At 37.5% G+C, this 14,105-nt stretch overlaps 1 protein-coding gene across 1 annotated transcript in view; it reads right to left on the bottom strand.

The window, feature by feature from the left end:
• PPIG (peptidylprolyl isomerase G (cyclophilin G)) overlaps positions 1–14,105 on the bottom strand; it is a 44,914-nt gene that overhangs the window by 20,159 nt on the left and 10,650 nt on the right. Inside the window, exons 2-3 of the mRNA XM_011960609.1 lie at positions 8,449–8,478; positions 8,219–8,358 (exon numbers count right to left, since the gene is read on the bottom strand). Coding sequence (XP_011815999.1) covers positions 8,219–8,358; positions 8,449–8,478 — 170 coding nt within the window. The remainder of the gene's footprint in view (positions 1–8,218; positions 8,359–8,448; positions 8,479–14,105) is intronic.

Here is a 14,105-nt window from a genome sequence, read left to right as displayed (position 1 = left end):
GGCTAAGGCAGGAGAATGGCATAAACCCGGGAGGCGGAGCTTGCAGTGAGCTGAGATCCGGCCACTGCACTCCAGCCCAGGCAACAGAGCGAGACTCCGTCTCAAAAAAAAATAAAAAATGAAAAATACAGGGCCAATCTCAGATTGCTAAAATTGATAAGGGCAAGATGAGTTTGAGGGACATACAGTTGGATGTTAACATCAACTTTTAGCATAACGTCCTGGCCCCAATGGCATGGGCAAAACTATCATTTATTTCTTCAGATGACAACACATTATAAAGATGTAAGTAATATATAAAGAGCTACATTCATTTACTTCCTCCTTTAGGCAAATATTCATGTCCTGCCCTTTTGGTAGTAAAAGCATCTTTACAACAAATTTATTAGAGAGTCTATGATTACTGTTCATGGTTTAAAACGCAAACTTTTTTTTTTGTATTTTTAGTAGAGACAGGGTTTCACCATGTTGGCCAGGCTGGATTCAACCTTCTGACCTCAAGTGATCCATCTACCTCAGTCTCCCAAGTTGCTGGGATTACAGGCGTGAGCCAGCACCTGGCCAAAAACTCTTTTGTTACCTCAATCTCTTTCTGAATATATAAACCACACAGCATCCTTAACTTTATTTATTCATATATTTTTTAGAGCTGGGGCCTTGTTCTGTCATCCAGACTGCAGCCTCGAACTCCTGGGCTCAAGTGATCCTCCTGCCTCAGCCTACCAAATAGCAGGGACTACAGACAATTAAAAAAAAATTTTTTTTTTTTGGTAGAGAAGAGTCTCACAATGTTGCCCAGGCTGGTCTGAAACTCATGGGCTCAAGCGATCCTCCTGCTTCAGTTTCAGAAAGTGCTGGGATTACAGGTGTCGGCCACTGTGCCTGGCCACTTAACTTTTATAAGGAGGCAACAGATCCTAACACAAGCGTCCTTAAAGACTAAAGTATTTTTTTTAAAAAAATTAGTTATCAAGTAGAGAATAAATGATGAAGATTTTCTAGATGACTTGGGAAGAATAATGCCTTAAGATAAAATATTCCTACTGTACTAAAAACACTCTAAAGTTTAAACATCAGTAGGTTCAGGGTTTAGAAGTAACAAATATCATTACAGACTTTTTTTTAGTATTTTTTAAATGTAAATAATTGCATTTGTAGCACATTACTCAAAGATTCTCAACATCTCGTTTTTTACTGAATCTTCAAGAAAAAAGGCATACATTACACCTGTTGTTTGTAAAAAAGGATAATCGGTCTCATGTATATCAAGAAATCCCATGAGCTGAAAAGCATACACCTGCAATAATTTATTGCAATAATTTACCTGCAAGTATTTATTTGACATCACATGGAAGAAAATAAAATTAGCAGACTCAAAAATAGAATACAGACAAAAAAAATTTTTTTTTAAATAATCATTTTGCCTTCTCTATGCCCATCTTGGGGTGTTTTAAAATTAAAACAAAACAAAATGTACCTATTTCTAAACATTATAGAGGAAATCAGTATACCTAAAAAGTGAGATGAAAATGATCTACTTAGGGTAATTCTTAAGAAATTTTAAAGACATTTAAACTTTAATGAGTCAGTAACATGTAACAGAAAAAACTCTAATTCTCAAACTTGGGTTTGAGGTCTCTTTTCCTGACACAGTAAAGAACTTAATCTTCTTAATTATCTTTGTCTGTAAAATGGGGATATATAATACTACAGAGTTACTGTGAGAATCAGAAAGCATTATAGATGACACTCAATGTGCTAACTCTAAGAAACTAATTACTGATATGATTATTCCCTAGATTAGTAAGAACAGAGTTAGTTTAAGGTTTTACTGCTTTCTATACAGGTTTGAAGGTAATGTCACTCCATTATTTTTAGAAAGTCAAGCCCATCATCTGTAATAAAATAGTATCAGCCACATATTTCAAATATAAAGACTTAAAATATTTAAAGTTCTTACCATTTCAGACAATATATCAAATTAGTCTTGTTAGCATCAAATGGTCTGGTCTAAATAAAAGAAGCTTCTCAAACATGTAGGATGCTTCTGAATCTAAGTAGTGCTTAAAGAAAAAATAATTTATTCCCTTAAAGTTTCTCAATCTATCTTCCTCTCTTCGATTGCCATCTAGCCCCACAGTCTTTTCCTCTAGAGTATTTACTTACTAGGTTATTCAGACAACTACAGTTAAAAAACAAACAAACAAAAAACAAAAAACTGAGTGGAAGCAAAAGGGCAAATTACTGCCAATTAATAATCAGAAAAACTTAACTGACTTCATGGTAAACGAACAAAGTGAGAAGTAGGATAAAACACAGTTAAAAACACAAAATTGCCAAGAACACACAATGGGGAAAAGACAGGCTCTTCAATAAACGGTGCTGGAACAACTAGATATCCACACGTAAAATAACAAAACAGATCCTTATAATGCATATAAAAATCAACTAAAAATAGTTTAATGACTTAAACATAAGACTTGCAACTGCAAAACCACTAAAAGAAAACACACAGAAAAAGCTCCATGACATTGGTTTGAGCAATGATTTTTCTGGATATGACCCCAAAACCACAGGCAACAAAAAGCAAAAATAGACAAATGGGATTACATCAAACTAATAGGGTTCCACACAGCCAAAGAAACAATCAACAGAGTGAAGATACAACCTCTGGAATGGAAGAAAATATTTGCAAACCATACATCTGACAATGGGTTAATATCCAAAATATATAAGGAATGCAAACAACTCATCAGGAAGAAAACAACCTGATTTAAAAATGGGCAGGCCGGGCGCGGTGGCTCAAGCCTGTAATCCCAGCACTTTGGGAGGCCGAGACGGGTGGATCACGAGGTCAGGAGATCGAGACCATCCTGGCTAACACGGTGAAACCCCGTCTCTACTAAAAATACAAAAAACTAGCCGGGCGAGGTGGCGGGAGCCTGTAGTCCCAGCTACTTGGGAGGCTGAGGCAGGAGAATGGCGTAAACCCGGGAGGCGGAGCTTGCAGTGAGCTGAGATCTGGCCACTGCACTCCAGCCTGGGCGACAGAGCGAGACTCCGTCTCAACAACAAGAAAAATAAATAAATAAAAAATAAAAATAAAAATAAAAATGGGCAAAGAACCTGAAGAGACATTTCTCAAAAGAAGACATACAAATGGCCAACAAGTATATGGCAAAAATGCTCAATGTCACTGAACATCAAAGGAATGCAAATTAAAACTACAACAAGATGGCACCTCATACCTGTTACAATGGCTATTATGAAAAAAAAAAAAGAACAAAAACAAGGGGAGAGGATGTGAAGAAAAGGACACTCTTGTAAACTGTTGGTGGGAATGTAAATCAGTATAGCCATTATTAAAAAACTGAATGAAGGCTCCTCAAAAAATGAGAAATAGAAAGAGGGCATTACATAATGGTAAAGGGATCAATGCAGTAAGAAGAGCTAACTATCCTAAATACATATGCACCAATACAGGAGTACCCAGATTCATAAAGCAAGCTCTCAGAGACCTACAAAGAGACTCAGACTCCCACACAATAATAGTGGGAGACTTAAATACTCCACTGTCAATATTAGATCAATGAGACAGAAAATTAACAAGGATATTCAGGACTTCAACTAGCTCTGCCAAGTGAACCTAACAGACATCTACAGAACTCTCCACCCCAAATCAACAGAATATATATTCTCAGCACCACGTCACACTCATTCTAAAACTGACCACATAATTGGAAGTAAAACACTCCTCAGCAAATGCAAAAGAACGGAAATCATAACAGTCAGTCTCTCAGACCACAGTGCAATCTAATTGGAACTCAAGATTAAGAAACTCACTCAAAACCGCACAATTACATGGAAACCGAACAACCTGCTCCTGAATGACTACTGGGTAAATAATGAAATTAAGGCAGAAATAAGTAAGTTCTTTGAAACCAATGAGAACAAAGACAACGTACCAGAATCTCTGGGACACAGCTAAAGCAGTGTTTAGAAGCAAATTTACAGCACTAAATGCCCACAAGAGAAAGCAGGAAAGATCTAAAATGGATATCCTAACATCAGAATTAAAAGAACTAGAGAAACAAATTCAAAAGCTAGCATGAGACGAGAAATATCTAAGATCAGAGCAGAACTGAAGGAAATAGAGAAACAAAAAACCCTTAAAAAAAATCAATGAATCCAGGAGCCGGTTTTTTGAAAAGATTAACAAAATAGATTCTGGCTAGACGTCTGCTAGCCAGACTAAGAGGAAAAGAGAGAAAAATCAAATAGACACAACAAAAAAATGATAAAAGGGAGGTCACCACTGATCCCACAGAAATACAAACTACCATCAGAGAATACTATAAACACCTCTACACAAATATACTAGAAAATCTAGAAGAAATGGATAAATTCCTAGACATATACACCCTTCTAAGACTAAACCAGCAAGAAGTCGAATCCCTGAATAGACCAATAACAAGTTCTGAAATTGAGGCAGTAATTAATAGCTTACCAACCAAAAAAAGCCCAGGACCAGATGGATTCACAGCCGAATTCTACCAGAGGTACAAAGAGGGGCTGGTACCATTCCTTCTGAAACTATTCCAAAAAGGGGACTCCTCCCTAACTCATTTTATGAGGCCGACATCATCCTGATACCAAAGCCTGGCAGAGACACAAGAAAAAAAGAAAATTTCAGGCCAATACCCCTGATGAACATTGATGGGAAAATCCTCAATAAAATACTGGTAAACAGAATCCAGCAGCACATCAGAAAGCTTATCCACCACGATGAAGTCAGCTTCACCTCTGGGATGCAAGAATGGTTCAACATACATAAATCAATAAACGTAATCCATCACATAAACAGAACCAATGACTAAAACCACACGATTATCTCAATAGATGCAGAAAACGCCTTCAATAAAATTCAACAGCCCTTCATGCTAAAAACTGTCAATAAACTAGGTATTGATGAAACATATCTCAAAATAATAAGAGCTACTTATGACAAACCCACAGCTAATATACTGAATGGACAAAAGCTGGACGCATTCCCTTTGAAAACAAGGATGCCCTCTCTCACCACTCCTATTCAACGTAGTATTGAAAGTTCTGGCCAGGATGATCAGGCAAGAGAAGGAAATAAAGGGTATTCAAATAGGAAGAGAGGAAGTCAAACTGTTTGCAGATGACATAATTGTATATTTAGAAAACCCCATCGTCTCAGCCCAAAATCTCCTTAAGCTGATAAACAACTTCAGCAAAGTCTCAGGATACAAAATCAATGTGCAAAAATCACAAGCATTCCTATACACCAATAACACACAAACAGAGAGCCAAATCATGAGTGAACTCCCATTCACAATTGCTACAAAGACAATAAAATACCTAGGAACACAACTTGCACGGAATGTGAAGGACCTCTTCAAGGAGAACTACAAACCACTGCTCAAGGAAATAAGAGAGGACACAAATGGAAAAACATTTCATGCTTATGGATAGTAAGAATCAATATCGTGAAAATGGTCATACTGCCCAAAGTAATTTATAGATTCAATGCTATCTCCATCAAGCTACAATTGACTTTCTTCACAGAACCAGAAAAAAACTGCTTTAAATTTCATATGGAACCAAAACAGAGCCTGTATAGCCAAGACAATCCTAAGGAAAAAGAACAAAGCTGGAGGCATCATGCTACCTGACTTTATACTGCAAGGCTACAGTAACCAAAACAGCATGGTACTGCTACCAAAATGGATATATAGATCTATGAAACAGAACAGAGGCCTCCGAAATAATGCCACACATCTACAACCATCTGATCTTTGACAAACCTGACAAAAACAAGCAATGGGAAAAGGATTTCCTATTTAGTAAATGGTGTTGGGAAAACTGGCTAGCCATATGCAAAAAACTGAAACTGGATCCCTTCCTTACACGTTATACAAAAATTAACTCAAGAGATAGACTAAAGACTTAAACATAAGACCTAAAATCATAAAAACCCTAGAAGAAAACGTAGGCAATACCATTCAGGATATAGGCATGGGCAAAGATTTCATGACTAAAACACCAAAAACAATGACAACAAAAGCCAAAATTGACAAATGGTATCTAATTAAACTAAAGAGCTTCTGCACAGCAAAAGAAGCTATCATCAGAGTGAACAGGCAACCTATAGAACGGGAGAACATTTTTGCTATCTATCCATCTGACAAAGGGCTAACATCCAGAATCTACAAAGAACTTAAACAAACTTACAAGAAAAAAAACAAATAACGCCATCAAAAAGTAGGTGAAGGATATCAACAGACACTTCTCAAAAGAAGACATTTATGTGGCCAACAAACATGAAAAAAAAAAAAGCTAATCATCACTGGTCATTAGAGAAAAGCAAATCAAAACCACAATGAGATACCATCTCATGCCAGTTAGAACGGTGATCATTAAACAGTCAGGAAACAACAGATGCTGGAGAGGATGTGGAGAAACAGGAACACCATTACACTGTTGGTGGGAGCACAAATTAGTTCAACCATTGTGGAAGACAGTGTGGCAATTCCTTAAGGATCTAGAACCAGAAATACCATTTGGCACAGCAATCCCATTACTGGGTATATACCCAAAAGATTATAAATCATTCTTCTATAAAGACACATGCACACATATGTTTACTGCAGCATTATTCAAAATAGCAAAGACTTGTAACACACCCAAATGCCCATCAATGACAGACAGGATAAGGAAAATGTGGCACATACACACTACGCAGCCATTAAAAAGGATGACTTCATGTCCTTTTCAGGGACATGGATGAAGCTGGAAACTATCATTCTCAGCAACCTAACACAGGAACAGAAAACCAAACACTGCATGTTCTCACTCAAAAGTGGAAGTTGAACAATGAGAACACCTGTACACAGGGAGAGGAACATCACACACTGGGGCATGTCCGGGGGTCGGGGGGCCTAGGGGAGGGATAGCATTAGGAGAAATACCTAATGTAGATGATGGACTGATGGGTTCAGCAAACCACCACGCCATATGAATACCTACGTAATAAACCGGCATGTTCTGCACATGTATCCCAGAACTTAAAGTATAATAATAATAAAAAAATTAAAAATAGAACTTGCACATGATCCAGAAATCCCACTACTGGATATATACCCAAAGGAAATGAGATCAGTGTGTTGAAGAGATATCTGCACTCTCATGTTCACTGCTGCATTATTCACAATAGCTAAGATACGGAATCAACCTGTTTCCACCAACAGATGAACGGATTTTTTTAAAAATGTGGTTTATATACACAATGGAATACTATTCAGCCTGTCATCTGGAGCAACATGAATGAACCCAGAGGAAGTTATGTTATATGAAATAACCCAGGCACAAAAGGACGAATACCATATGATCTCATTTACATGTGGAATCTAAAAATGTTGAAGTCACAGAAGCAGAGAGAATAGTGGTTCCCATGGGATTAGAGAAGGGAATGTGTTGGACAAATGCTGGTAAAGGATATAAAATTTCAGTTAGCTCAGAGGAATGAGTTCAAGAGTTCTACTGTATATTAACATGATGACTACAGCAAATAACAATGTACTGTATTCCTGAAAATCACTGGCCAGGTACAGTGGCTCACACCTGTAATCCCAGCACTTTGGGAGGCCGAGGCAGGCGGATCACAAGGTCAGGAGCTCGAGACCAGCCTGGCCAATATGGTGAAACCCCATCTCTACTAAAAATACAAAAGTTAGCTGGGTGTGGTGGCGGGCGCCTGTAGCCCCAGCTACTTGGGAGGCTGAGGCAGAATTGCTTGAATCCAGGAGGCGGAAGTTGCAGTGAGCCAAGATCATGCCACTGCACTCCAACCTGGGTGACAGAGCGAGACTGTCTCAAAAAAAAAAAAAAACCCTCGCTAAGATGTTGAGTTCTCAACACAAAAAGGGGTAATTATGTGAGGCAATATATGTTAATTAGCGCAATTTAGCCATTCCACAATGTACACATACTTCAAAACACCATATTGTTCACAGTTAAGTATATACAATTTTTGTCAACTTAAAAAAGTAAAAAATAAAAGCACAGAAATACATTTTGAAACAAAAACCTCATTTTTGTATCAGCTTGAGTATGAATTTCATGCCAACTATTTAGAGTGTCTCTGCTTATTTCGTATGTGTAAGTATTCTTAGAAATATGTACTTAGTTTTACCTTTAGATTTGGGAATCAGCTCTCCACAACTGAGTATCCGTACCTCCGCAAACGGTTTGCTAGCTGCATCTGTTTTCTGGTTTTCAATCTCTCTTACAACTTCTTGGCCAGAGATTACTTGTCCAAAAACAACATGATGCCTAAAGTGTCAAGTAAAAATTATTAAATAAAAGCTTCTTATTTCACGGTTAATTTAAAACAGATTGTAAAATAAATAAAATAATCTTTACCCATCTAAATGAGGAGTTGGTTTCGTTGTTCTTTTGGAAGTCATCAGATAGAAGAATAAAAACAAAGTCAGAGAAAAACAAAGTTAGCATCTCTAAAAAGAAAAAGAAAATAACTGTATTGGAAACAAAGTTGAAAACAAAGACATCAACTGCTATCTTAATATAATCATATTACCTCAATCTTAAGGAGAACAGAAGGCAAAATGCTTTCCACATAATGTATTTACCAAACTTGTTCTAATTATAAAAGCAATACCTACTTACTGCTGAAAACTTTTATGTAACTAAAATAGACATTTCAGTGTTATTTCTATCCATTCATGTTTCTTGCACTTGACTTCTTACTGAATAGTCATAATTGTATAATGTTCTACTATGCAGACATATCAAAATTTATGAAACAATTCCACCAGTGTATGAGTTTAACCATAATGCTTTTCAACCTTAACATTTTAAACAGTTAAGCACAGACTATATTCTTATGGTCCTCAGACATATACTGTTGGACTTGAACAGAAATGGTTCATATCGTGTTTATAAGTTTTTTTTATTTTTTTTGGTTTAGAGACAGGGTCTCATGCTGTTGTCCAGGCTGCAGTGCACTGGCACAACCTTGGTTCACTGCATCCTCAACATTTTGGGCTCAAGCTATCCTCCTGCCTCAGCATCCTGAGTAGCTGGGACTACAGGTGCATGCCAGCATGCCTGGCTAATTTTTGTATTTTTTGTAGAGAAGGGTCTCACTATGTTGCCCAGGCTAATCTCAAACCTGGGTTCAAGCGATCCTCCCACTTTGACCTTTGAAAGTGCTAGGATTACAAGTATAAGTCACTGTGCCCAGCTGAGTGTTTACAAGTTCTTTAATCACCTGCAAGAGATCTGGATTAAGAATTGGGACAAAAATTAAAATAAGCATTTTTTGGCAAATGAAGTTATTTTTTAAAAATCCCATCCCCCCACCATCAACCATAAAGCTACGTAGGTAAGAAGGCTGCTACTCGAATACGTACTAAAAACACTGGTATGAAAATTAAAGATTAGCATTTTATAAGATTTGTTATTTTAAAAAAACTTATCAAAAAGCTATTAGAAATTTGAAAAAAGGAGCATAATTTATGCTAATCTTTGATTAAAGCATGTACAATACCACTGAAAACATTATAACCTATACCTGAATTTTTAGGTTTACCTAACTATAAAATTAATGACCTACTATTGTTTCCTCATTGTAACACTATACTCACTTCAATTCACTAAAATCACCTAGAAATGTAAAAACCTAGGTGTACACTATGTGTATTCATATAACATGTTACAGTCACAATGCATACATATGATTTGCATTTAGACATAGTTGTTTCCCACTTCACTGATAACTTTATTTGCAAGTCTGCCTGCTCACTAAAACTTATTTGTAATCCCAAAATTAAAAAATTACAGCTTGTGGTGCTTTCACTGTAATTTACAGATACACACAGAGTGGCAAATAAGTGTGCTGGCAAGGATGTGGAAAAATAAAAACTCCTGTACGTTGCTAATTGGAATGTAGAATGGTGCAACCACTATGGAAAACAGTATGGAAGTTTCTCAAAAAGCTAAAAGGAGTATGACCATATAACCCACCAATTCACTCCTAGGTATATATTCAAAAGAACTAAAAAAAGAAACTCAAATGCCAATGCTCACTGCAGCAGTATTCACAATAATCAAAATATGAAAACAAGTCAAATGTCCACTAACAGATGAATCAAGAAATATGGCATATACATATAGTGGAGTATTACTCAGCCATAAAAAAAAATCAGGCCAGGCGCAGTGGCTCACACCTGTAATCCCAGCACTTTCGGAGGCCACGGCGGGCGGATCATGAGGTCAGGAGATCAAGACCATCCTGGCTAACAAGGTGAAATCCCGTCTCTACTAAAAATACAAAAATTAGCCAGGCGTGGTGGTGGGCGCCTGTAGTCCCAGCTACTCGGAAGGCTGAGGCAGAAGAATGGCGTGAACCTGGGAGGTGGAGCTTGCAGTGAGCCAAGATTGCACCACTGCACTCTAGGCTGGGCAACAGAGCAAGGTTTCATCTCAAAAAAAAAAAATGGAGTTCTGATACATGCTACAATATAAATAAACCTTGGAAACATTAAGTGAAACAAGTCAGATACAAAAGGATAAAAATTGTGGGATTCCACTTAAATAAAATATTCAAACAGGCAAATTCATAGAAGTTACCAGGGATGGGGGGAAAGGGGAAATGGTACAGAGTCTCTGCAACAATGAAACAATTCTGGAAATAGTGGTGATGGTTGTACAACACTGTGAATACACATGACTAGCCCAGTGGCTCACACCTATAATCCTAGCACTTTGGGAGGCTGAGGCAGTGGGATGACTTGAGCCTAGGAGTTTGAGCCTGCACTGAGCTATGACTGTGCCACTGCACTCTAGCTTGGGCAACAGAGCAAGACTTTGTCTCAAAAAAATAAATAACTATAAACAAGACTGAACTGTACACTTACAAATGGCTAAAATGGCAAACCTTCTATATGTTATAACACAAAAAAAATTTTTTTAAGACTGAAGCTCTCTAAAAATTGAAGTTATTTCCTTTAAAAAACAGAACACAGAAGAAGGGTTACCTATGAAATAGGAAGATATGAGGAGAAACCAAAATTTAGAGGGAAGATTCTGAGAATATATATGAAGGATTATATGAACTTAACATAGGAGTTTTGGTTAGCACAGGAAAGATTTTATTTAAAAGAGGAAAATAAATTATAATACTCTGTTGAGAATGTGGTGAAATTAGCATTTACATACTACTGGTGCTACAGTAAACTATCCTTTCCTTTTGAAAATCAACATAACAAGGCCGGGCATGGTGGCTCACGCCTGTAATCCCAGCACTTTGAGAGGTCAAGGCGGGTGGATCACCTGAGGTCGGGAGTTCAAGACCAGCCTGACCAACATGAAGAAACCTCATCTCTACTAAAAATACAAAATTAGCCAGGCATGGTGGTGCATGCCTGTAATCCCAGCTACTTGAGAGACTGAGGCAGGAGAATCGCTTGAACCTGGGAGGCGGAGGTTGCGGTGAGCCGAGATCGCGCCATTACACTCCAGCCTGGGCAAAAAGAGCAAAACTCCATCTCAAAAAAAAAAAGAAAGTCAACATAACAATATATGGAAAGCCTTAACAATGTGTAAATAGTTCATTAAACTTCTTAAATATTAAAACTGCATCAAATGATAGGCACAACAATGTTCACTGGAGCAGTTTAAAAAACAGGAAACAAACCGAATGTCCCAAAATAAGATTAATAATGCAGAGTACACTCAAGCAAGAGATTAACATGTAGCCATTAAAAAGCTAATATTTAGTGATGTACAGAGATTTACATTATAGCCAAAAGTTGATTATAGAGCAACACTCTATAAATATTTTTAATGCATAGAAAGATGCTCTGGGGATGGGATTTTTGTGTGTGTGGCTTATCTGTGTTTTGTTTTTTTTTTTTTTTACAATGAAGAGGTAATTATAAGTTGTTTCATTTGTTTGTTTCTGAGACGGAGTCTTGCTCTGTAGCCCTGGAGTGTAGTGGCACAACCCTGGCTCACTGCAACCTCTACCTTCCTGTCTCAGCCTCCCGAATGGCTGGGATTACAGATGCCCGCAACCACACCCAGCTAATTTTTGTATTTTAGTAGAGATGGGGTTTCACCATGTTGGCCAGGCTGGTCTCGAACACCTGACCTCAAGTGATCCACCCGCCTCGGCTTCCCAAAGTGCTGGGATTACAGGAGTGAGCCACTGCACCCAGCCATAAATTGTTTTGTTTAAAAAGAAATCAGAGAGATCCACATTATGTGCAATTGGTTGAATAAACTATGGTATACACAAACAACAGAGTACTATGCAGCTGCAAAAAAGAATTAAAATGATCTCTATAAACTGTTATGGAGTGTTTTAAGGATATACTGTTAAGTGAAGAGTGAAACAGTATACACGGTATGCCATCTACGGTATAAGAAAGGGAAAGCGAGAAAATGTATACATGTATTTGCTTATGTTTACAAACGGACATACAGGAAGATAAACTGGAAATTAGGTTGGTTATTAACATGGATAGATGGAACTGGGGTGAAAAAAACAAGGAAATGGGAATGAAGTGGAAGGGTTGGGTGAGAGAGACACTTCACAGTATTCTTTTTGTTTTGACTTTGGAAATGTTACTATTTCATAAACTTAAAAAAATGAAAAAAAAATCAAAACAAGGTAGGAAGGAGAACAAAATGAAATACAATCAGAAAGGAATAAACCTAACACATTTTGAGTGAATCACAAAACCAAACCAAGAAAGAACTAATTTAAGTCACTTTAAAACTTGGTGTTTAACTACCTACACTCAGTCTCAAAACAAAAAAAAGCATAAATAAATAGTGAACTCTAGTTAGCAGGTCCTTATTTACAGCAATATGGGATGGCAGTTGTTCATTCTAGGATTCAATAAGGGTCAGAAATGTTGAAGATAATCAGGGGCCAGATTTCTCACTGTTGAAGAGTTAACAAATATGGAATAGGGAAACAATAGAATAATCCACATGGTGCTGACAGATTAAATTCCTCAGAGACCAAGAGAGTTCAAGGCTACTGAAGACAGCAAACCTGTACCCATAAGACAGGATTAAAAAAATAGGCATTACTGACAACAGGCCTAGTAACAATTTTTTTTTGTAGTCGGAACTGGAAATCCCTAAGATCTGGAGGTTACAAATAAATTTTAGCGAGAAGGTGAATTCTCAAATACAGAATCTATGAATAGTGAGAACTGATTGCATTTTATTCTTTGTAATTAAGTAATGTATGGAGAAATACTCCGTGTAAACATCTAGTTTCTCACTGAAATCACCCCTTTAAATTTAGCATCAATAGAAGATTCTTGCCTGAGTCAGTCATTACTGTGATGATTACAAAATGGTGACTTTTCTAACTCCACCATTCCTTCTAAATTTATTAGCTGACATTCTAATAAGGGAACAGCTTCCCTTCTCTCATTATTTAATCATTTATTTATATCAATGTAGACTCCTGGTTCCTATTTGACCATAAACTGATATTACTGTTATTGATTTTGATGCTCAAATTATCCTAATTTGGCTAGTGGGAAACCTTTAACCTGGCTCCTGTGTTCTCTTGACAAGTCTCCATTATTTCAAAACATTAGCAGAACAATTTAACTTCCCCTCTATAACAATTTTCCCTCTTCAACAATTCTGTCCAGGTGCCATAGCTCACGTGTGTAATCCCAGCCTGGAGTCTCCAGCCTGGGTAACACAGGGAGACCCCGTCTCTACAAAAAAAAAAAAAACTAGCTAGGTGTGGTGGCACACACCTGTAGTCCCATCTACTCGGAAGCCTGAGGTGGGGAGGATTCCTTGAGCCAGGGAGGTCAAGGCTGTGGTGAGCCGTGATTGCGCCACTGCACTCGCCTGGGTGACAGAGCAAGACCTTGTCTCAAAAACAACAACATAAAAACACAACAAAAAAAATCAATTATTTGTTCCCCCTCCTTCAACAATTCCCTCCCTCGTAGATTCCTCTCCTATTTATTAGTAATCAACGGCAGGCACACAGAGAAATGGCAGATCAAAAGTGGGGT

Source organism: Colobus angolensis, unplaced genomic scaffold (genome assembly GCF_000951035.1).
Source record: "Colobus angolensis palliatus isolate OR3802 unplaced genomic scaffold, Cang.pa_1.0 Scaffold517, whole genome shotgun sequence".
Lineage (NCBI taxonomy): Eukaryota > Metazoa > Chordata > Mammalia > Primates > Cercopithecidae > Colobus > Colobus angolensis.
This window is presented reverse-complemented; position numbering and strand designations above follow the sequence as displayed.